The sequence below is a fragment of the Ranitomeya variabilis genome, chromosome 4, assembly GCF_051348905.1.
Source record: "Ranitomeya variabilis isolate aRanVar5 chromosome 4, aRanVar5.hap1, whole genome shotgun sequence".
Taxonomy (NCBI): Eukaryota; Metazoa; Chordata; class Amphibia; order Anura; family Dendrobatidae; genus Ranitomeya; species Ranitomeya variabilis.
Window position 1 is genome coordinate 200219246 of NC_135235.1, and position 23252 is coordinate 200242497.

The 23252-nt window shown below is 41.7% G+C and overlaps 1 protein-coding gene across 3 annotated transcripts in view; it reads right to left on the bottom strand.

The window, feature by feature from the left end:
- LOC143770220 (myosin-binding protein C, fast-type-like) overlaps positions 1-23252 on the bottom strand; it is a 214185-nt gene that overhangs the window by 158700 nt on the left and 32233 nt on the right. Inside the window, exons 3-6 of one of the 3 annotated variants that reach the window (XM_077259633.1) lie at positions 10100-10129; positions 9650-9679; positions 8689-8769; positions 4742-4890 (exon numbers count right to left, since the gene is read on the bottom strand). In XM_077259633.1, the coding sequence (XP_077115748.1) occupies positions 4742-4890; positions 8689-8769; positions 9650-9679; positions 10100-10129 (290 nt within the window). The remainder of the gene's footprint in view (positions 1-4741; positions 4891-8688; positions 8770-9649; positions 9680-10099; positions 10130-23252) is intronic. The other 2 variants (XM_077259634.1, XM_077259635.1) reach the window with 2 other exon arrangements.

The window sequence follows — 23252 nt, forward strand, 5'->3', positions numbered from 1 at the left end:
GTGAAAACTACTTCTATTTTTATTAATTTTTTCATTTATTTCACACACTGTGTGTTAGGCGCCGGGATTCTCCCACTGCAGAGGGTAGATAACAAGCCTTGCCTGCATCTGCGGTCTCCCATACAGCTTTGACCACTGCAGGTGCTGCTGAGCATAGACATCAGTCTCAGTGTCTTGCTGAGGCTTGTGCTATTCATCTGGTTACTGCTGGCTTTTCAGCCAAGTCTATGGTAACCAGCGATAGGAAGCGACGAGCGAACGCTCTGTAGACTAAGTCCAGAAATCACCCTACTGAGCATGCTCGTGATGTGGCGACGACTCATTGGTGGTCGATCGTCAGCTGCTCTGGTGATGTGGCAGCTCTGGATTGGTCCACGGGCAAGGTCCTGTCCGACTGGACTTGATCTTTACGTATAAATGGTTCTCAGAGGTGCACGCTGGTGCACTAGTATCAACCTCTTTCCATGTGAATATAAGACATTGCAACAGTGTGGTTTTTGTCAGCATGTGCTCAGGGTCGGCGGTAAGAATTCCGGCACCTCTGGAGTTGAGTTTGTTTGTATGGATTCAGGGCTGGCGTCTAGCCATTAGAATTCCGGCACCTCTGGAGAGGAGTTGGTTGAGTGCTGCTGCTGATTGCTTGACCACTATTTGCTACTTGCCCCGTTAGTAAGCTTCAATCCCCTGTGAGGTTAACAGGGATCGTGTTTAGTGTCATATATTCTTTGTTAGGCTACGTTCACATTTGCGTTGTGCGCCGCAGCATCGGGCGCTGCAGCGTCGCCGCATGCATCATGCGCCCCTATATTTAACATGGGGGCGCATGGACATGCATTGTGTTGCGTTTTGTGACGCATGCGTCTTTTTGGGCGCACGCGTCAGGGCGCAGAGGACGCAGCAAGTTGCATTTTTTTTGCATCCAAAATCATGCAAAAAAAGGACGCATGCGTCACAAAACAATGCGTTTTGCATGCATTTTGCATGCGTTGTGCGTTGCGTCGCCAATGCGTCGCCGACGCAACACACAACAACGCAAATGTGAACGTAGCCTTACTGTGTGCGAGTGACACAGCTCTATTGCAGAGCATCTATTCTGTTTCTGCGTGCAACTGACACAACTTTGTGTGCTGTTCACTAAATGATGTGTAACTCAGTGTGAGCTAGCAATCGCTTGCTACGTGTGCCGCCATTGTTCACATTAGCTGCAGTTTTATATCTCTGCACGGAGGACCCCGGGTTGCGATTGCACTTCTTTATTAACCCCTTTCTGACCTCAGACGGGATAGTACATCCAAGGTCAGATCCCCTGCTTAGATGTGGGCCCGGCAGTGAGCCCGCATCAAAGCTGGGACATGTCAGCTGTTTTGAACAGCTGACATGTGCCCACAATAGCGGCAGGTGGAATCACGATTCACCCGCCGCTATTAACTAGTTAAATACCGCTGTCAGACGCTGACAGCTGCATTTAAGTATCGCTTCCGGCCATTGGCCCGGAAATGCGTGCATGGCTGACCCGGTCACGTTATCGGGGGTCAGCGATGCGTCAGCTTGACAACCAGAGGTCTATTGAAGACCTCTATGGTTGTTGATGCCAGATTGCTGTGAGCGCCTCCCTGTGGTCGGCTCTCATAGCAATGCAGCAATGCTACTACATAGGAGCAATCTGAGCTTCGCTCCTATGTAGCAGAGCCGATCAGGCTATGCCAGCTTCTAGCCTTTAAATCACCCCCTTTCGCCCCATTCAAAATAAAACAATAAAAAAATCAAATATACACATATTTGGTATCGCCGCGTTCAGAATCACCCGATCTATCAATTAAAAAAAAAGGATTAACCTGATGGCTAAACGACATAGCGAGAAATAAAAATTGAAATGCCAGAATTACGTTTTTTTGGTCACCACAACATTGCATTAAAATGCAATAACAAGCAATCAAAATTATGTATCTGCACAAAAGTGGTATGATTAAAAACTTTAGCTCGGTGCACAAAAAATAAGCCCACACCCGACCCCAGATCACGAAAAATGGAAACACTACGGATATCAGAAAAATGCGCAATTTTTTGAATTTTTTTTTTTAGCAAAGTTTGGAATTTTTTTCACCACTTAGATAAAAGAGAACCTACACATGTTTGGTGTCTATGAACTTGTAATGACCTTGAGAATCATACAGACAGGTCAGTTTTAGCATTGAATGAACCTAGCAAAAAAGCCAAACAAAAAAACAGTGTGTGATTGCACTTTTTTTGCAATTTCACCGCACTTGGATTTTTTTTCCTGTTTTCTAGTACATGACATGCAAATACCAATGATGTCGTTCAAAAGTACAACTCGTCCCGCAAAAAATGAGCCCTCACATGGCCATATTGATGGAAAAATAAAAAAAGTTATGGCTCTGGGAAGGAGAGGAGCGAAAAATGAAAACAAAAAAAACAAAAATACCCCGGGTCATGAAGGGGTTAAATTTATTTAGTGCAATCTGCCAACTCTAACACTGTGCTCAACTTAAGGTCTTAAAAGACATTGGGGGGTGCATTTTAACATTTTAACAATTAAATACATTGTTTTAATTTTTTATTTCCTTTGTAACTTGGGCTGGGATTGTAGCCTCAGTTACATGGAAATTCCAACCTCCTGGCTGCATAGCAGAGCTGATTCCATCTCCTAAAACACAGCAGATTCTGCTCTTTCCTTAATCTCAGCAATCACATGTTCCTTGGGTATGGAGGAGGAAGCACTGTCAGTGCTTTCTAATCTGTGTACACTAGCGCTGGTTCAGCGCTATGCATACATCCCTGGCACAGGTAAACATGGTAATGGATCATGTTTCTCTTCTCTTTGGGGAGTCTGGCAGTGTGTAACAGCTAGCTGCCTGCCCCACAGATGCACAATTTTGTGCAAACTGATTACACTACATTGACTTTTTAGAATGTCATTGCAAAGTAAAGTGTGGTCAGCTTGGATGTTTACAGTCTATGAGCAGTACAGATGATATATTTTTCATTTCTGGTTTTTGAATTATGTGAAGGGGTGATTTATACTTTTATATTTCTACTTTCTTAACTTTCTTTTTAATTTTTTTTATTGATTTTTCACTTTTTTTTTCTTTCCCTAGGGAACCTATACCTGTAGTAATTTGATCTCTTGTAGCCTAGAAAAGTTTAAATTCAAATGTAAACCAAAAATAACAGTGACATGGGCCTTTAGTAGACAACAGAGGTATAATGCAAAGGATGTGACTGGGCCAGCAGTGTCCATTCAGCTGTAATCCATTGCTGTGCAGAGACCCTGCGGGTCCCTGCACCGTAATATGAGCTGCCAGCCAATCAGAGGTAAGCAGCTGACATCAACATGCAAATCACTGGCATGTGCTTCCCGTTGCTTGCACGCTGAAGTCAGCTGCTGGACTCTGCCCTGACTACAAAAGAGGACACCTTACAGGGTGGGAGCGAGGGATGGTAAGTAGAATTGTATATTTTTTATGCATTAAAGTACAACGACAGAATTGGGGATATATACCATGATGGGGGATATATATGCCAGGATGTGGGATTTGTACCAGGATAGGGGGATATATATATATATCGGGATGGGAATATATATACCAGGATGAACCCAGGATGCAGGATATAATAAACCAGGAGGGAGATATATATATATATATATATATGTGTATATATATATATATATATATATATATATATATATATATATATATATATATATATATATATATATATATATATCAGAATGGGGCACAGGATGGAGACATAGATACGAAAATGGGCCCAGGAAGGGAGACACATATACCATGATGTGCCCAGTTTGTGGGACATATACACCAGAATGGGCTCAAGATGGGAGACATATATACCAGAATGGACCCAGGGTGGGGCTGCTGTATATTAGGAAAGGGTCCAGGATGGTGGACATATATACCTGACAGGGGCTCAGGATGGAGTAAATTAGTACGGGATGAGGGACAATACTACATATTGGTGGAGGGGGAGCAAGACGTATCCTTAGAGGATATAGAATGCTTCAAGGCCCATACATCTGACCAACATGCGGGGGGTCCAGGTTCATATTTGCATCTGGGCCCATCAAACTCTAGTTACGCCACTGGTAAGCAACCCATCAAAACTCCGTGATTCATGGGGATGAAATTGGCATTGGAAGGTGCATGCACAGGTAATTTAACAATGTAAATGTCGCTGTCAGTGATTGACAGCAGTATATACTGTATATCAGAGGTGTCAAACTGCATTCCTCGAGGGCCGCCAACAGGTCATGTTTTCAGGATTTCCTTGTATTGCACAGGTGATAATTTAATCACCTGCACAGAATGATTCCAGCACCTTGTGGAATGCTAAGGAAATCCTGAAAACATGACCTGTTTGCGGCCCTCGAGGAATGCAGTTTGACACCCCCTTGCTGTATATGCTTAGACAATAGCAATCGGAGCTTGCTCTGGCCATGCTGTTAGAGACAGATTCTGGCTGTATAACAAAGTGTTAGTATGAATTATTTTTTTTGTCATAAGGATGGCTTCGATATGCTAACTTTAGCGACAAAGCACAATTCCCCTTTAATTAGCACAATGTTTAATCTATGTAGATTTTAAAAAGCAAAATGGTATTCTAGGATGGACATTCAATTTATTTATTTATTTTTTTCATGTCAATTTATTACACTTTTATTAGTAATATTACTTTGTAGGCCAGAAAAAAACATTCCTACCTTTTTTGCTTCATCATAACTCTCATCAAACTTATACCGAGTCCCACTTTTGCTTCCCAGTTCCAGCCATTTTCCTTTAAACCATTTTACTGTGGGCTTTGCAGTCAGCTGAGTGCCATTAACTGTAATCTTTATAGGGAAATCTTTTCCTGTGTAAAGAAGTGGGGAAAAAGGCAAAAAAATTAAAGTACCGTTCCAGACCTAGAACCAAATTTAACACGTGATGGGCTCGGGGGTGGAGACAGAATATAAAATTGTATATGAGTCCCCTTTTGTCTCATGGCCAATCACAAAACACAATGGTCCCCCTTACCTACTGAGCCCGTGTTCAGCTGCACAGGACACAATAATGGTATAAGGAGCAATAATACCTGGTCTCCTTTTTATTATTATTATTTATTTATATAGCACCATTAATTCCATGGTGCTGTACATGAGAAAGGGGTTACATACAGAGTTATAGATATCATTTACAGTACACAAATTTATGATGACAGACTGGTACAGAGGGGAGAGGACCCTGTCCTTGCGGACTTACATTCTATGGGACACTGGGAAGAAACAGAAGGTCAGGGATGCGGCAGCTCGGGCGGTTGGTGAGGCGGCAGCTGGGGTGGTTGGTGAGGTGGCAGCTCGGGTGGTTGGTGAGGCGGCAGAATGGTTATTGCAGGCTGTAGACTTTCCTGAAGAGATGGGTTTTCAGGTTCCGTTTGAAGGATCCTAGGGTGGTGGATAATCGGATGTGTTGAGGCGTGGAATTCCAGAGGATGAGGGATATTTGGGAGAAATCTTGGAGGCGGTTGTGTGAGGAACGAATAAGTGCGGAGGAGAGTAGGAGGTCTTGGGAGGATCGAAGATTGCGTGAGGGAAGTTAGTCGGAGATTAGTTCAGAGATATAGAGAGGGAACAGGTTGTGGAATGGCTTTGTAGATCCTTTTGCTTCACTTTGCTGCCAATCCACAATGTTTGAAGTTCTTCTTTAAAATATTACTACTTTTCTCCAACACGGTCACCATTCTGCTCAGTAGTGGACTGTAAGGGCATCATACTGTGTGAGGTGGACTGTGGGGGCCACTATGAGGCTCATCATACTATGTGAGGGCAATGTGCTGTTGGGGTATTATACTTTGTATACGTGGTCTATTTTGGGCATCATACTTTGTGTGGGATCATCTTCCTGTGTGTAGGCTGTGGGGACATCGTACTGTGTGTGGTGTGTGGCATAGCGACTGGTCATGTGATTAATGGGCGGTATGTATCGCAGAGGTGGGTGGCCCTGTGATGGAAGCCTGGGTTTGTTTTGCTCAGCAGATCTACCGCTGAGGGATTTGTTTTACATTGGTAAGGCTTCCAGGTGATTGGAGAGATGGGTGGATCCAGTCACCTACAAACCCACCCAAAGGGATGTGTCTGAATACCTAAGATGGTTGTGTGTTTGAGGACCTGTGGTGATGTCATGATCACCTGACTAGCCATAAGATAGATACCTGGGTGTGGTACACCTATGTAATGGAGGTGTGTTTGGCACATGAGAGCGAGTGCTGGCTAGTCTGTGAGATACCTCCAAAGTGGACGGTCTGATAACCGTGAGTGATACTGCCCAGGGTCAGTGAGAGATGTCTGTGGGATACCTCTGAGGATAAGAGGTATCCGGGAACCTGTGTAGTCGGCACCAACAGGTAACGGAAAGGGATCCATGTTATACTGACCGGGGTCAGAGAGAGAGAAATAGAGAGACTGTGTTTACTCTATGGGATACCTCTGAGGGTAAGAGGCATCCGGGAACCTGTGTGATGGTCGCCAACAGGTAACGGACTGTAATCCGTGTTATGCTGACCGTGTGCCAATGAGGAACTGTGGTTCCACTGTAAAGCTAAATGTGTACAGATGGTGTTCAGGCTGTTGCATACTACCAAGTTCCTGAGGTTGTGGTTTATGCTGATGTGGAAATAAACCTAAGAGACTGTTTTTGTAAGAAAATCGTGCCTGTGTGCGTTTATCCCGTTGCCAAGCGAGTGTCCCCAAGACACGCAGTAAGCGCTATCTTACAGGCGCAATGTACTGTGATCATGCTGTAGTATGTGTGGGGGCATCATTCTACCTGTGGGATATTATAAGGTCATCATACTGTGTGTGGGAGAATGTACTTTGAGGGGCATCATGCTTTGGGGGGAATGTAATGAGTTGGGGACTATGTGGCTTTATAGCGTCTCTGGGTAGGATGTACTATGTAAGAGACCCATACTGTGTGGGGGAAAATGTGTGGCATCATGCTTTGTGTGGGAGGCTGTGTAGGGGGAATCATAATGTGCGTGGGGGAATGTACTGTTGGGCATTATGCTGTGGGGGGATATAATATGTTTGGGGAATTATTGCAGAATCATACCATGTGGTTGAATGTAGTGTGTGTGGGGGATGTAGTGTGTGAGTGGCATTATACTGTGTGTGGGAGGCTTTCTAGGGGGCATCATCCTGTGTGTGGGGGAATGTGCTGTGGGGCATTATGATGTTGGGGGATATAACATGGTTGGGGCATTATTGTGGAATCATACCGTGTGGTTGAATGTAGTGTGTGGGGGGGGGAATGTAGTTATGGAGGTGGGGTATGTAGTGTGTGTGGGGGGTTGTAGGGTGTGTGACATCATACTGTGTGTGAGAGGCTATCTAGGGGGCATCATACTGTGCATGGGGGAATGTGCTGTGGGGCATTATGCTGTTGGGGGATATAATATGTTTGGGGCATTATTGTGGAATCATACCATGTGGTTGAATGTAGTGTGTGGGGGGGAAATGTAGTTATGGAGGTGGGGTATGTAGTGTGTGTGGGGTTTGTAGTGTGTGTGACATCATACTGTGTGTGAGAGGCTATCTAGGGGCATCATACTGTGTGTGGGGGAATGTACTATGTAAAGTACAGCATGGTGGCTCAGTGGTTAGCACTGCAGCCTTGCAGCACTGGGGTCCTGTTTTCAATCCCACCAAGGACAACATCTGCAAAGAGTTTGCATGTTCAGACCATGTTTGCCTGGGATTAATCCGGGTTCTCTGTGGAGGACATCATAATGTGTGTGGGGGCATAGTGGAGGGCCATGAAAGCGGTACTATACAGTGTAGGACCACTAATGGGCTTCAATATTTCTGTGTGGGTGCATACAAAGGACTGGGCAAGGTTATTGAAGTGGCTTAGAATAAAAAACAAACTTGCTGTGGTACGCTATGTCTTCCACAGAATATGTCCCTCTTTCTTGTCCTTCAAAGCTGTGAGGTATTTATACACTTATTCCCGTCATAAAAATGTAATTCACAACTGTAGACATTAAGTCTAGGCCATAAGCAATACCACAAAGTATCATCCCCTGTGCTTGCAGAGAACTGATTGATCCCCAGTTTTGATTACTGGTGGAAACTTATAGGGACAGAAATTATCAGTTTTGTAAATTTTCAATAGGGGAAGATACAGAGGTTTTTAGTTTACACGTAGAGTTGTGCATTATGCTTAGCGGATGGACACATGGGAATAAGTGTAGGGTCACTTTGGACAATTGACCAAAACACTCGACATATTTAGTGATACTTCCCAGATAAATCAATGCTACCAGGAACAGTGCCATGTATCCATTTCCCCCTTACTTAGTCCCTAAAAAGTGGACCTTTCTCCTCCTAGAACCGAGCAAGCCTACCTAAATTGAAGGGCTTGCTGCTTCATACCATGCTCTATTTTCCATCTGCCTTGGCTTTTTCAGATGTCAGTCTGGGCCACATTGTACTATGAATGCTTCAACTTTAAATAGTTAAAATATGCATTCTGTGAAATATTATATTCTTCCTGCAATTTTTCAAACATTTTCAAATTTCCCAAACAACAGTTTCAGTACCATCATATTAATTAACCCCAAGTAATGCACTTAACTGAACTTTTTTGCACAGTATTCGTTCTTAGCACTTACCAGTTTGAACACGTAAATCATGCGGTTTCTTCACAAATAATCCGGACAGTGTAGATAAATCGACATCAGGTTCGGGAGCATCTTTAAGCAAAGCAGAAAAAAAGTTTTCAATCACACAAAGTTGTGATATATTATTAAGTATTAATTATCATTTTTATAACATATTTTATTTTTTTTCCTCTGTTTCCATTTTTTCTATGGCTGGTCTTTTATCTGCACAATGTACAAATCTGTACTATAAAATCTCTTGTTGCTTTTAACAAGCAGGACAAAAGATCCTGAATTAGTACTTTGAGTGCACAAGGATGTACTTCCATCCCATCTAGAGCATTTCACCTTTGTTCACTCAGAATACTTAGTAGAGATGAAGAAGAAGATATTAACTGTTTTGGGCAACTGAAGTTTTTTATATAATAGGAAAGAAAACCTGATATGAAACAACAAATTGAAATATGCCTAATGTTAATGGGGGTTACTAAAAAGGTTGAAAATTCAAACCTCAGTGGATAGTGGAAGTCAACAGAGTCAATCTTGACTTGATTTAAACTACATTCTTGATGCTAATCTGATCAGAGGCTTAATGTGTAATTAGTAATAAGTAATATGTTTATGTGCAAATTAAGTAACAAAATACTAGATTTATAAAATCATTACGCATTGTAAAAAATGGTCAACACCAAAAATTAGAGTTGACCAACCAGATAGATTTTCAGTGAACCGATAAAAATACAGATCAAGCCAAATCCTTATTGATAAAATTATATGCTGCTGATAAAATGATTAGATTTAGAGGTTTTTTTGTCAAATTCTTAATAAATATTGTGAACATTGGGATTTGGGACATACGATTAGGTGCATTTATTTTTCTTTGAAAGGTAAGTTCTATGAAAGGAATACATATTGAAGCCGATTTTTCTTTTCTTTTTTCCGTTACTTCTTGTCCGGGACTTGAAGAACTTACCGTATGAAGACATATCTTCAAAGTAGTCCTCTGTAAATTAAAAAATGAAAATGGACACTCATAAAAAAGTTAAAGCAACATAAACTATTTTCTATGCTGCACCAGCCAAGCACATTGTTTTCTATCAACATGTCATGTAGACAGCATGCCCCACCGATCGATGATAAGTAATTCTGGTGCTCTGATGTTCTATGTGTTCCAGGTTTTCAATTACAACTATTGGAAAATAGTTGGTCAGCCGTGTGTCATAACCCATCATGCATTTCATGCTGTGATAAACTACTTTGTCTTCACCTGTTGATTTCAAAAACATTTCAGATAAAGATGTGACTAATCCAATCTTCTTGACTGAATGAAAAGTATCTTGGTTCTTCTTCGACTCCTAGTGGTGTGTTGTATATCTATTCTGTTTCTGTTGACTGCTTATGTCTCTAAATGTTGAAGACTTACCATCCTGTGCCATATCTTCATCATAATACTCTGAAATTCAAAAATTAAAATGTATGCTCAGAAAAAATGTAAAGAATAGGCATTATTCACCTAGTTGTGTACCGTGCGCTACACCAACCATGAGCAAGAAAATTTGCAAACAATGCTTCATTGCTGTAGAGCAATGAAAAAACAGTGGTGTTCTGACTCGATGAGTCTCGGAACCCGGGGTCTTCCATGCCACATGCAAAATGGCTCTTCAGAGGTAACTTCGAAACTGGCAACAGCTTGGTCCGTCGATGACAGATGGCGAACAGAAAAATCGAACATGCAAAAACATACAAAACATCAACTACAAACATCTTGGACAGTAGACGTAGGACAGTCAACATGTACATGCGTGAAAATGAAAACATCACACGTAGAACATTCTTCACACAACGGATCACAGAACAATGCCAATCTGATATGGACAAACTATAGAGACGACACAAGTCCACATATATACACAATCACAGATTGTACATCCAATATCACAATGACATTAAACAAAATTACACATATTATCCGTGATTTAAACAGAGGGTGCCAATTACTATGTTGCATTTAGTTTGAGGATATCTTCCTACGTTTCCAGTCAAACTTTGTATGTTATCATTATCCAACCTAAAAAAAACATTACTTTGAGGCTCGTGACAATCCTGGTAATCCTTCCTCGGAACTCAATATTTAGACACCCAGTCATACTATATCCATGATTGACCCATGGAAGCACCACTTAGCGCAAAATGGCCGTCGTAAGCACTGGCTCGCACATCCTTTAACCCTTTCTCCTGGCCATGATGTTTTAATTGTCTGAATAAAGTTTGGAATATTAAAAGGATCGGTGAGTGCAATCCATCTTCTTAGCTCTCAATATTTATTATGATGTTTTTTCTGGAAGAGCACCTAGAATCCTAAGGTGCAGCCGGCACTTATCTATAACACATGTGAATCAAGGGTCCCACCGTGTAGCGGTGCAGTCATCTTTTTTTCTATTGAACTGTGGATATCCATGTATTATCCAAAGTTGAAACAGTAGAACTCAGAGTAAGAGTAGTACAATATACTAATGGATCTAAGCCCTTTATCGTATAAGATAATGCAGGGCAACTTTAAAACTATGGATATTGGGAAGTAACCTAATAGTCTGGTGGTAGCGCCTTCCAGAAAACTTGTGCAGCTCAAGTAAAGTGTTGGGTGTTGGAGGAAGAGGTTCAAATTAAGAAGGCCATTAATCTTAAAATATTGACAGAACAGAGAGCAAGTGTAAGGGGTTAAAAATAACAGGGTGGTCCAGTTGTCATTTATTCTACCTATGACTATTACTCTTCCTAATAATATCCAAGTAGGAGGTGAGAATTTGGAATGGCAGCATAGCATCTTAATATAGTTTTAGCTGTCTAAGGAAATATCTATTCAGTTTTGACCTCTTTGTTTTAAAATAACACAGTAAGTTTTTGGTGAGGTCAACAACATCCTGAGAGTTACCGTCTACCGAAGCAGTTAATGAATTACCCCTTTTTTTAGTTATCATTTTCATAAAATGAAGTATTTTTTCCTCTATTTTTATTTATTCTATTATTGATCCTTCATATGCACAATGTACAGATACGTACTATAAAGTCTCATGTTGCTTTTAACAAGCAGAGTAAATGCTTTTGAATTAGTACTTTGGGTGCACAAGGGTGTACTTCCATCCAGGGGTGGACGCTGATTGTGAAAGGCCCCTGTGCAGGACCTGTTTCCTTCATTAAGCTATGAAATTTAGTGTCAGGACAGACCCCACTTAAAAAAATAATTAACTATATATTAAATCATACAATGACCAGAGAAGAGTCCTCCCAACATTTGAAAAGGAAAACCGACATGGGTAAAAAATGAAAAAATTTTGCACAGTATCTGAGCAATCTTTAGTGCACATGGGCCATCCTGCCCCCTACAGTTATATGAAAAAGTTTGGGCACCCCTATTAATCTTAAGCTTAACATTTTATAAAAATTGTTTTTTTTGCAACAGCTATTTCAGTTTCATATATATCTAATAACTGTTGGACACAGTAATGTTTCTGCCTTGAAATGAGGTTTATTGTACTAACAGAAAATGTGCAATCTGTGTTCAAACAAAATTTGACAGGTGCATAAGTATGGGCACCCTTATCATTTTCTTGTTTTAAATACTCCTACCTACTTTTTACTGACTTACTAAAGCACTTTTTTTGGTTTTGTAACCTCATTGAGCTTTGAACTTCACAGCTAGGTGTATGCAATCATGAGAAAAGCTACTTAAAGTGGCCACTTGCAAGTTGTTCTCCTATTTGAATCTCCTCTGAGGAGTGGCATCATGGGCTCCTCAAAACAACTGTCAAATGATCGGCAAACAAAGATTATTCAACATAATTGTTCAGGGGAAGGATACAAAAAGCTGTCTAAGAGATTTAACCTGTCAATTTCCACTGTGAGGAACATAGTAAGGAAATGGAAGAACACAGGTACAGTTCTTGTTAAGGCCAGAAGTGGCAGGCCAAGAAAAACATCAGAAAGGCAGAGAAGAAGAATGGTGAGATCAGTCAAGGACAATCCTCAGACCACCTCCAGAGAGCTGCAGCATCAACTTGCTACAGATGGTGTCACTGTGCATCGGTCAACTATACAATGCACTTTGCACAAGGAGAAGCTGTATGGGAGAGTGATGCGAAAGAAGCCTTTTCTGCAAGCACGCCACAAACAGAGTCGGCTGAGGTATGCAAAAGCTCATTTGGAGAAGCCAATTTCTTTTTGGAAGAAGGTCTTGTGGACTGATGAAACCAAGATTGAGTTGTTTGGTCATACAAAAAGGCATTATGCATGGCGGCAAAAAAACACAGCATTCCAAGAAAAACACTTGCTACCCACAGTAAAATTTGGTGGAGGTTCCATCATGCTTTGGGGCTGTGTGGCCAATGCCGGCACCGGGAATCTTGTTAAAGTTGAGGGACGCATGGATTCCTCTCAGTATCAGCAGATTCTTGACAATAATGTTCATGAATCAGTGACAAAGTTGAAGTTACGCAGGGGATGGATCTTTCAGCAAGACAATAATCCAAAACACCGCTCCAAATCTACTCAGGCATTCATGCAGAGGAACAATTACACTGTTCTGGAATGGCCATCCCAGTCCTCAGACCTGAATATCATTGAACATCTGTGGGATCATTTGAAGAGGGCTGTCCATGCTTGGCGACTATAAAACTTAAAGAAGTTGTCCACTACAATAATTTTTTTTTCCATAAATCTTGCTATTATGTGCCACTGAAAAGATCCACTGTCTTTATTTTAGCAATATTACCTTTTATCATGCTGTAGCAGCACATCTTCAGTGCTGGATCCAGCTCTCATGGGGTTAATCGACAACTTCCTTTCTCCTGAGTTATTGTGCTCTAATATTACAAGTTCCATGATGCATTGCACTGCCACTAAGCATGAACCTACCACACCCACTCCAAAACACACCCAAACCCCTCCCTCCTCTCCCTCTAGCTTCAAAAAGATTTGTGATGTCATTTCTGTCCAACCTCCTCTTTTACATTTGTCCAACCCACACTCCATTACACACAGATAGATAGATAGATAGATAGATATGGGATGGATAGATAGATACATACAGATATATCTATATATCTATGTCTATTTCCATAGATATGTCCATATCCATGTTTCTAAACCCCTTCACCCCTGGAGCTTTTTTCGTTTATCGCTCCCCTTCTTTCCAGAGCCATAATTTTTCCGTCAATATGGCCATGTGAGGGCTTATCTTTTGCGGAACAAGTTCTACTTTTGAACGACACCATTGGTTTTACCATGTCGTATAACAGAAAATGTGAAAAAAAGTCAAAGTGCGGTGAAATTGCAAAAAAAGTGCAATCCCACAGTTGTTTTTTGCTTGGCTTTTTTGCTAGGTTCACTAAATGCTAAGGCTGTGTGCACACGTTGCGGATTTGATTGCAGATCCGCAGGGTTTTTTGCTGCACAGAATTGCATCAAATCCGCAGTGCAGTGCACAACCAATGTAAGTCTATGGGAGCCGCAGACTTGTTGTGCACATGCTGCGGAAAAAGCCGCACTGAAACGCAGCTTTTTTTTTTCCACAGCATGTCACTTCTTTTGTGCCAATCTACAGCGTTTCTGCACCCATAGACTTTCATTGAGTCGGGCACATACGCAGCAAAACCACAGATGTAAAAAAGATCTGCAGTTTAGATGCGGATGTGGGTCCGAGAAACGCTGCAGTTCGTGAGGAGGGAAGTATGTGGGCGGTGACGGTGTGCATGTATGTGTGTGCGGACTGGGTCTGCGGGCTGTTCGGATGTGTGCGGCGCTGTGCGAGACTGTTCAGGTGTGTGCGGGGTCTGCGGGCTGTTCGGATGTGTGCGGGACTGTTTGGATGTGTGCGTCGCTGTGCAGGACTGTTCGGGTGTGTGCGGGACTGTTCAGGTGTATGCGGGGCTGTGCGGGGGGTCTTTTGGGGTGTGTGTGCAGGCATCATCCGATGGGACTACAAGTACGCAGCATCCAATCTGCAGCTAATTTGGATGTAATCCGGACAGTGGACACGCACCCTACACTATCCATACATCTATCAATAGATATATCTATCCAGATATATCTATAGATAGATATAGGAATAGATAGATGTATGCATCTATAGATCTATCTTTATGTAGCTCTGTCTATCCATTTCATCTATCATCTATATGTCTATCTATCTGTGTGTAATTGAGTGTGGGTTGGACAAATGTAAAAGAGGAGGTTGGACAATAATGACATCACTTTTTTTTTTTTTGTTCAATAATACATCTTTATTTAGCTTTCAAAAACGCATACAAAAACGCACAAAAAACACGCAAAAACCGCACCAAACAAATTAAAAACTGCACCAAAAACTGCATCAAAAATGCATCAAAAACTGCATCAAAACCGCACCAAAAACTGCATCAAAACCGCACTAAATACTGCATCAAAACTTCACCAAAAACTGCATAAAAAAGCATCAAAAACCTGAATCAAAACCACGCAGAAAACCGCACCAAATACTGCAGCAAAAACTGAATCAAAACTGTGCAAAAACTGCACCAAAAACAGCACCAAGAACTGCATCAAAACCACACAAAAAACCCGCATCAAAACCGCGCAAAAAAACGTGAAAAAAATGCATCCAAAACGCAGCTGCGTTTTCTGCAAGGAGATGCAGATTTTGTGCAGAAAATTCTGCACCCAAATCTGCAACGTGTGCACACAGCATAAAACTGACCTGCCATTATGATTCTCCAGATCATTACGAGTTCAGAGACACCAAACACATCTTGGTTATTTTTTATCTAAGTGGTAAAAAAAATTTCAAAACTTTGCTAAAAAGAAATAAAATAATTGCGCCATTTCCGATACCCGTAGCGTCTATATTTTCTGAGATATTAGGTCAGGTGAAGGCTAATTTTTTGCGTGCCGAGCTGACGTTTTTAATGATACCACTTTTGTGCAGATACATTCTTTTGATCGCCCATTATTGCATTTTAATGCAATGTCGAGGCGACCAAAAAAACATAATTTTGGCTTTTGATTTTTTTTTCTCGCTACGCCGTTTAGTGATCATGTACATTTTTTTTGTTGTATTGAAAACAGCTGACATGTTGAGGCTTTGAAGTGGGCTCATCACCGAAGCCCACCTCAAAGCGTGGGGATACTGCCAGCTGACGTACTATACAATATGTTTCAGTTAAAAAATAAACGAAAAAAAAAAATGGCGTGGGCTCCCGTGAAATTTTCTGCACCAGAGGGGGAAAGCCGACGGCCGGGGGCCAATATTTGTAGCCTGCTATGAATATCAGCCCGCAGCTGTCTGTGTAGCCTTTACTGGCTATTAAAGTAGGGGGACCACCCAAAAAATGGCGTGCGGTCCCCCTATATTTCATAGCCAGAAAAGCTATGCAGACAGCTGTGGGCTGATATTCATAGCCTAGAGAGGGACCATGGATATTGCCCCCCCGGCTACAAATACCAGTCCGCAGCTGCCCCAGAAATGGCGCATCTGTAAGATGCGCCAATTCCGGCACTTAGCCCCTCTCTTCCCACTCCTGTGTAGTGGTGGGATATGGGGTAATAAGGGGTTAATGTCACCTTGCTATTGTAAGGTGACATTAAGCCGGGTTAATAATGGAGAGGTGTCAATAAGACGTCTATCCGTTATTAATCCAATAGTAATAAAGGGTTAATAAAACACACACACATTAGGAAAAAAGTATTTTAATACTCTTCATTTAACCATACTTACAGTACGTAAAATAATAAACCGTATACTACCTGTCTGCCATAGTCCAATTAATAACCAGTGTCCCACGACGATCTCCCCTATAGAACAGTGACATCGGGTGATGTCACTGCTCTATAGGACCTTCAGTGACACACTGACAGGAGACAATGGCTCCTGCAGTGCATCACTGAGAGGTTACTAGAGTTCACTGGTCTCACTTTATGGCAAAAAGCTGCTTGGGAACTTTCTCACACAGCAATGCCAAAAGTGAGACTAGGGACTATTTTTTCACAGGGGCGTAGGAATACATTGTGGGGAATACATTGTGGAAGGATACCTTCCATCATTGTATTCCTGGAGCCCCTGGAGAGCAGTCGCATCAGCTGATGCTCCTGCTCTCCACGGGAGATTGTCCAGGGACACTCGTTTTAATTGGATTTCTGTGGATCAGGGAGTATATTGTTTGTTTATTATTTTAATATTTTTTACAGGTGACACTGGCTTCGGGGAACAAAGTGACAAGTGATGGTGAGTATGTACTCTATGTTATATGTACTGTATGTCTATATGTATGTTGCATGTATGTACTGTATGTATGTACTGTATGTGGCATGTCGCATGATGTCACATGTTGCATGTCGCATGCTGCATGTCATCGCATGGTGCATGTCGTCGCATGCCGTCACATGTCGCATGATGTCACATGTTGCATGTCATCGCATGGTGCATGGTGCATGTCGCTGCATGTCGCATGGTGTATGTCGTCGCATGTCGCTGGTTGTCACGTGTTGCATGCTGCATGTCTCATGGTGCATGTCGCATGATGTCACATGTTGCATGTCATCGCATGGTGCATGTCGCTGCATGTCGCATGATGCATGTCGCCGCATGTCGCATGTTGTCACGTGTTGCATGCTGCATGTCTCATGGTGCATGTCGCATGTTGTCACATGTCGCATGATGTCACATGTTGCATGTCGTCGCATGGTACATGTCGCATGTCGCATGGTGCATGTCGCATGTAGCCGCATGGTACATGTCGTCACATGTCGCATGCTGCATGTTGCTTGATGTCACATGTTGCATGTCGCATTCTGCATGTCGTCACATGGCGCATGTCGCCGCATGTCATCACATGTTGCATGCTGCATGTCACATGTTGTCGCATGCTGCATGTCGCATGGTGCATGTCGCATGTTGTCACATGTCACATGCTGCATGTCGCATGCTGCATGTCGCATGGTGCATGTTGTCACATGTCGCATGCTGCATGTCGCATGTCGTCGCATGATGCATGTCGCCGCATGTCGCATGTTGTCACGTGTTGCATGCTGCATGTCTCATGGTGCATGTCGCATGTTGTCACATGTCGCATTTCGCATGGTGCATGTTGCATGATGTCACATGTTGCATGTCGCATGCTGCATGTCGCCGCATGTCGCATCATGTTGTCACATGTCGCATGCTGCATGTCGTCACATGTTGCATGCTGCATGTCGTCATATGATACATGTCGCATGCTGCATGTAACCGCATGTCGCCGCATGGTGCATGTTGTCACATGTCGCATGTCGCATGTTGTCAGATGTCGTAGCATGTTGCATGCCGTCACATGTTGCATGCTGCATGTCGCATGCTGCATGTCGCACGGTGCACGTTCTGTATGTGTGTTCTATGTATGTATGTACTGTATATATGTGTGTGGGTTTTTTTTTACATTCAACACATTAGCCAGATGATGGGACTACTACTGTCCCATCATTGGCTAATGTGTCACTCATTGTCACTGTAGCAGGCAGAGCCCGATGGGACTTGTAGTCCCATCGGATGATGCCTGCACACAGACGACGACGACGCCACCACCACTGCACAGACCCGCAGACCCCCCCGCACACTCCAGCATTCACCGCGCAGACCCCCGCCGTCGCACCAGCAACCGCCGCATCGGCCACCGCCACAGCACCGGCCGCCGGCGCACCGGCTGCTGCCACCGCAGCGGCCACCGACGCACCGGCCGCACATCTCGGCACATGAGAGCGGCCGGTGAGCAGATCCCAACACAGACACCAGCACAGCCCTGCCCGCCCCCAGCACAGCCCCGCCCACCCCCAGCACAGCCCCGCAGGCAGCCCACAGCACCGCCCACAGCCCAGTCACTCTTGAGTGACTGCTGACTGTGCGCCTGGGTCACGCCTGTTGCTGACATCATGTCAATTTCCAGAGTCTGGAAATTGACATGATGTCGGCGGAAATTAGGGGTGGCTGCAGCCTGGGGGTCACGTGACCTTGACTCAGCCGCCAGCATAGCGCTGCTCACAGCCGAAAACGGCAACAGAAGGTATTTACAGAATTCATTAGGGGCCCCGGGGGGATACATTGGGGGGTTAACTGAAAGTAGTGGACAACCCCTTTAACTGAACTGGAATTGTTTTGTAAAGAGGAATGGTCAAAAATACCTTCATCCAGGATCCAGGAACTCATTAAAAGCTACAGGAAGCGACTAGAGGCTGTTATTTTTGCAAAAGGAGGATCTACTAAATATTAATGTCACTTTTCTGGTGAGGTGCCCATACTCATGCACCTGTCAAATTTTGTTTGAATGCAGATTGCACATTTTCTGTTAGTACAATAAACCTCATTTCAAGGCAGAAACATTACTGTGTCCAACAGTTATTAGATATATGAAACTGAAATAGCTGTTGCAAAAAAACAATTTTTATAAAACATTAAGCTTAAGATAATAGGGGTGCCCAAACTTTTTTCATATAACTGTAGTTTTCCCTACACCCTGGAACCTCCATACACTACCTGGCCCCTGCCCAAAACACTATATATATATGTTTAAAAATTATTTTTATTCGTCCCTTCCTGCAGTTAGCAAACTAGTTCAGGTCTGTTGTCAATCACTGCTACTGTGTGGTGGGAGCATGACACGGCAGTGTGACTGACAGCTCAGCGTGTGCAAGATGGAGAACAAGGACCGCACAGGTTTTAATATGTACGTATAGTGTTTAGGGAAAATATGCCAGGGCCGGTATGTCACTCTCCGCAAGGACAAACGTTACCCCTTAGATTTCAGTCCACAACCTCTCAGCTAGCCAAATCAGATCTCATACTTTACACTGACGAGAGGCAAATTGAGATTCTGATTTGGCTTTTATCCTAAGTCATATTCAAAGCTTGTTAAAGGGTCGATAGTAGAAAAACCGAAAAACTTTTCAGCTCACCCAGTACAAACATTCGTCTGTAGTCCACATAATGTCCGAGCAAGGAAAAAACATTTCTGTCTGATGTTGAAACTTGTGCAAATGGAAAGAAAAATCCAGCTCCAGGAATAAAAAGTATCAAAAATGTATTTAAACATATTAAAATTTGGAAAACTGCTGACAAGCGAAAAATTACATCATTTGGATGGAAGCTACCATGTAGTCGCTGGAAGCGTTTCGAGCACAAACGGCGTTCTTAGACTTCAGCATGAGACTAAACAAACAAACTCAATATATAGTTTTCCAAATTTTAATATGTTTAAATAAATTTTTGATACTTTTTATTCCTGGAGCTGGATTTTTCTTTCCATGTGCACAAAGGGTCGATAGTGACTTGTAGGATTGTTGCTTCCAACAGGGGCGCTATAAAGTTTATGTCCTCTTCCTCTATGAATAGGGATAATATAGGTAACATTATGGAGGCTCTTTAGAGGCTGATAAAGCGCTGCTCTTAGTGTTAAATCATGATGTCAGGCTCTATTTAATTGATGAAAAAAATGAGAAATTTGTTAAAGGAAAATCTGGTTTGTGTCACTTTATTCTGAAAACCCTGATAGTTTTATTTTTCTGTTTATGTGGCTATGTGATGGCTCACTTTCTGCGTGGCAAGATTATGGTTTTTTTATATACTTTTATTGACTGAACAAGATGGTTTGATCTCTTTTTGTTGCATTTTCTTTGGGATCTATTGTGAGTGACCTAAAATATTTTTTGAGTCTTGTTTTTTTCTCTTTACAGAGTTTTCTGGCAACATTTTTTCTAACAAATTAGTATTACCAAATGATACATATTTGGTAAAATATATACACGTTGAAAACATTTTAAAAATATATTTAGTATAAATGTATAAAAAAATATACATTTACATATATATATATATATATATATATATATATATATATATATATATATATATACATAGTGGGCCATTTATATGGATACACCTAAATAAAATGGGAATGTTGGTGATATCAACTTCCTGTTTGTGGCATATTAGTATGTGGGAAGGGGGAAACTTTTCAAGTTGGGCTTGACCATGGCAGCCATTTTGAAGTCAGCCAGTTTGGATCCAACTTTATTTTTTCTAATGGGAAGAGGGTCATGTGACACATCAAACTTATTAAGAATTTCACAAGCAAAACAATGGTGTGCTTGGTTTTAACGTAACTTTATTCTTTCATGAGTTATTTACAAGTTTATGACCACTTATAAAATGTGTTCAAAGTGCTGCCCATTGTGTTGGATTGTCAATGCAACCCTCTTCTCCCACTCTTGACACACTGATAGCAACACCGCAGAAGAAATGCTAGCACAGGCTTCCAGTATCCGTTGTTTCAGATGCTGCACATCTCGTGTCTTCACAGCATAGACAATTGCCTTCGGATGACCCCAAAGATAAAGGTTTAATGGGGTCAGATCGGGAGACCTTGGTGGCCATTCAACTGGCCTACGATGACCAATCCACTTTCCAGGAAACTGTTCATGTAGGAATGCTCCTGTGCCACAAACAGGAAGTTGATATCACGAACCATTCCCATTTTATTTAGGTGTATCCATATAAATGGCCCACCCTGTATATACAGCTCTGGAAAAAATCAAGAGACCACCACAACAAAACCCTGTCATGGGCAGCCCAATCTCCAGACCTGAACCCCATTAAAACCTCTGGAATGTAATCAAGAGGATGATGGATAGTCACAAGCCATCAAACAAAGAACTGCTTACATTTCTGCTCCAGAAGCAGTGTGAAAGACTGGTGGAAACATGCCAAGACGCATGAAAGCTGTGATTAAAAATCGTGGTTATTCCACAAAATATTGATTTCTGAACTCTTCCTGAGTTAAAACATTAGTATTGTTGTTTCTAAATGATTATGAACTTGTCTTCTTTGCATTATTTGAGCTCTGAAAGCACAGGGTTTTTTTTAATTTGACCATTTTTCTTTGTTAGAAAAAAAATACAAAATGTATTGCTTGGAAATTCGGAGACATGTTGTCAGAAGTTTATAGAATAAAAGAACAATTTACATTTTACTCAAATATATACCTATAAAGAGAAAAATCAGACAAACAACATTTTGCAGTGGTCTCTTAATTTTTTCCAGATACATATATATATACATACAGTGTGTATATATATATATATATATATATATATATAATGTGTGTGTGTGGTATACATATATATATTTTTATATATATATATATATATATATATGTATATATATACCGTACTTTTTTTTTTAATGGAGGAAAAGAGGGTTATTTGAATTCTTATGTTTTTAAATTCTAGAAAACTTTTATTTTTTATTTCCTTTTTTAGTGGCTTAAGGGACTGAATTTGCGATTGTATTGCTTTGAAATATAAAGCAAAAATGGCACATAGGACACCCTCCTCCACTGCCCTCTGCAGGCTCTGCAGAACAAGCAGAAAGGGAATCATATGACTATCAGGCTCAATGTGAGCAACTTCTTCCATGCTATGCTTTGTTCACTACCTCACAGATTTATCAACAGCATCAACACTGGGAAGAGAGGACAGAACATCCATCCAGTGTCTTTTGCAATGTGGCCCGACCCCCGTTTGTCTGAAAATGACTCAAGTACAAGCTCCCTTCCCATACTCTTAGTGTTGATGATGCCACTGTATCTGTGGTAGACAAGATGTTTCAGCAGGTGGTCAGGCCCCCTATCCTTTAGGGTTTCTGTTCCGCTGTATCAGCTGCAACGGCGGTATTTCCACCTCTGCATCCTGCTTCCATCCCATCCAGAGCATTTCACCCTTGTGCACTCAGGATACTTAGCTGAGACAAAAAAGAAAATAATAACTGTGTTGAGCAACTGAAGTTTTTCATACAATGGGAGAAAAACTGAAATATTCCTGATATTAATGGGGTTTACTGAATAGTTTTGACATCTGTTTTTTGATAACACATACTAAGCTTTGGGTCAGGTCGGCAATTTCCCAAGAGTTACATTCTGTCTTCAGCTGTTCTACATGATCACCGAATAAATATTGTACAGTATTTCTCAAACAGATGGTTTAGTACTAACATGGTGTTCACTCAGTAGCCATCTTGAACTAAAGGGAGCTTTAAGACTAAATATCATCTAAGTAATTAAAGGGCTTGCCAAGCTTTGAAAACCCATTTCCATATACCTATTCGGAAATACTGAGTTATTAGATGGGGTACTGAATCCAGAATATATTCCCCTAGCCAGAGTGGGAAATGGTTATAAAGAGTGTCTCTTGCTATAAGTGACCTGAATTACACAGTCAACACATTAAATTTTGTAGCTCTGTCACTAAGTGGAATTAAAGTGGATCTTTCACCAGGTTTCATCAGACAAATTGAATACATTATTAAATAGATCCCTTATACTTCATGAGGCTATTGAGCTTACTTTGGAAATCTATGTAAGAATGGCTATTTTATCTTCATAGTAATAAGATAATTCTATGGAATTGGACTCTTAAAACTTTCATTTCAAGATCAGACTTGAAAACTTTTCCAAACACTATTATTCAACCACCCGGACATGGTTTTTAAAAAAAAGTACACCAGCCTCATAAGGTGTAAGAGA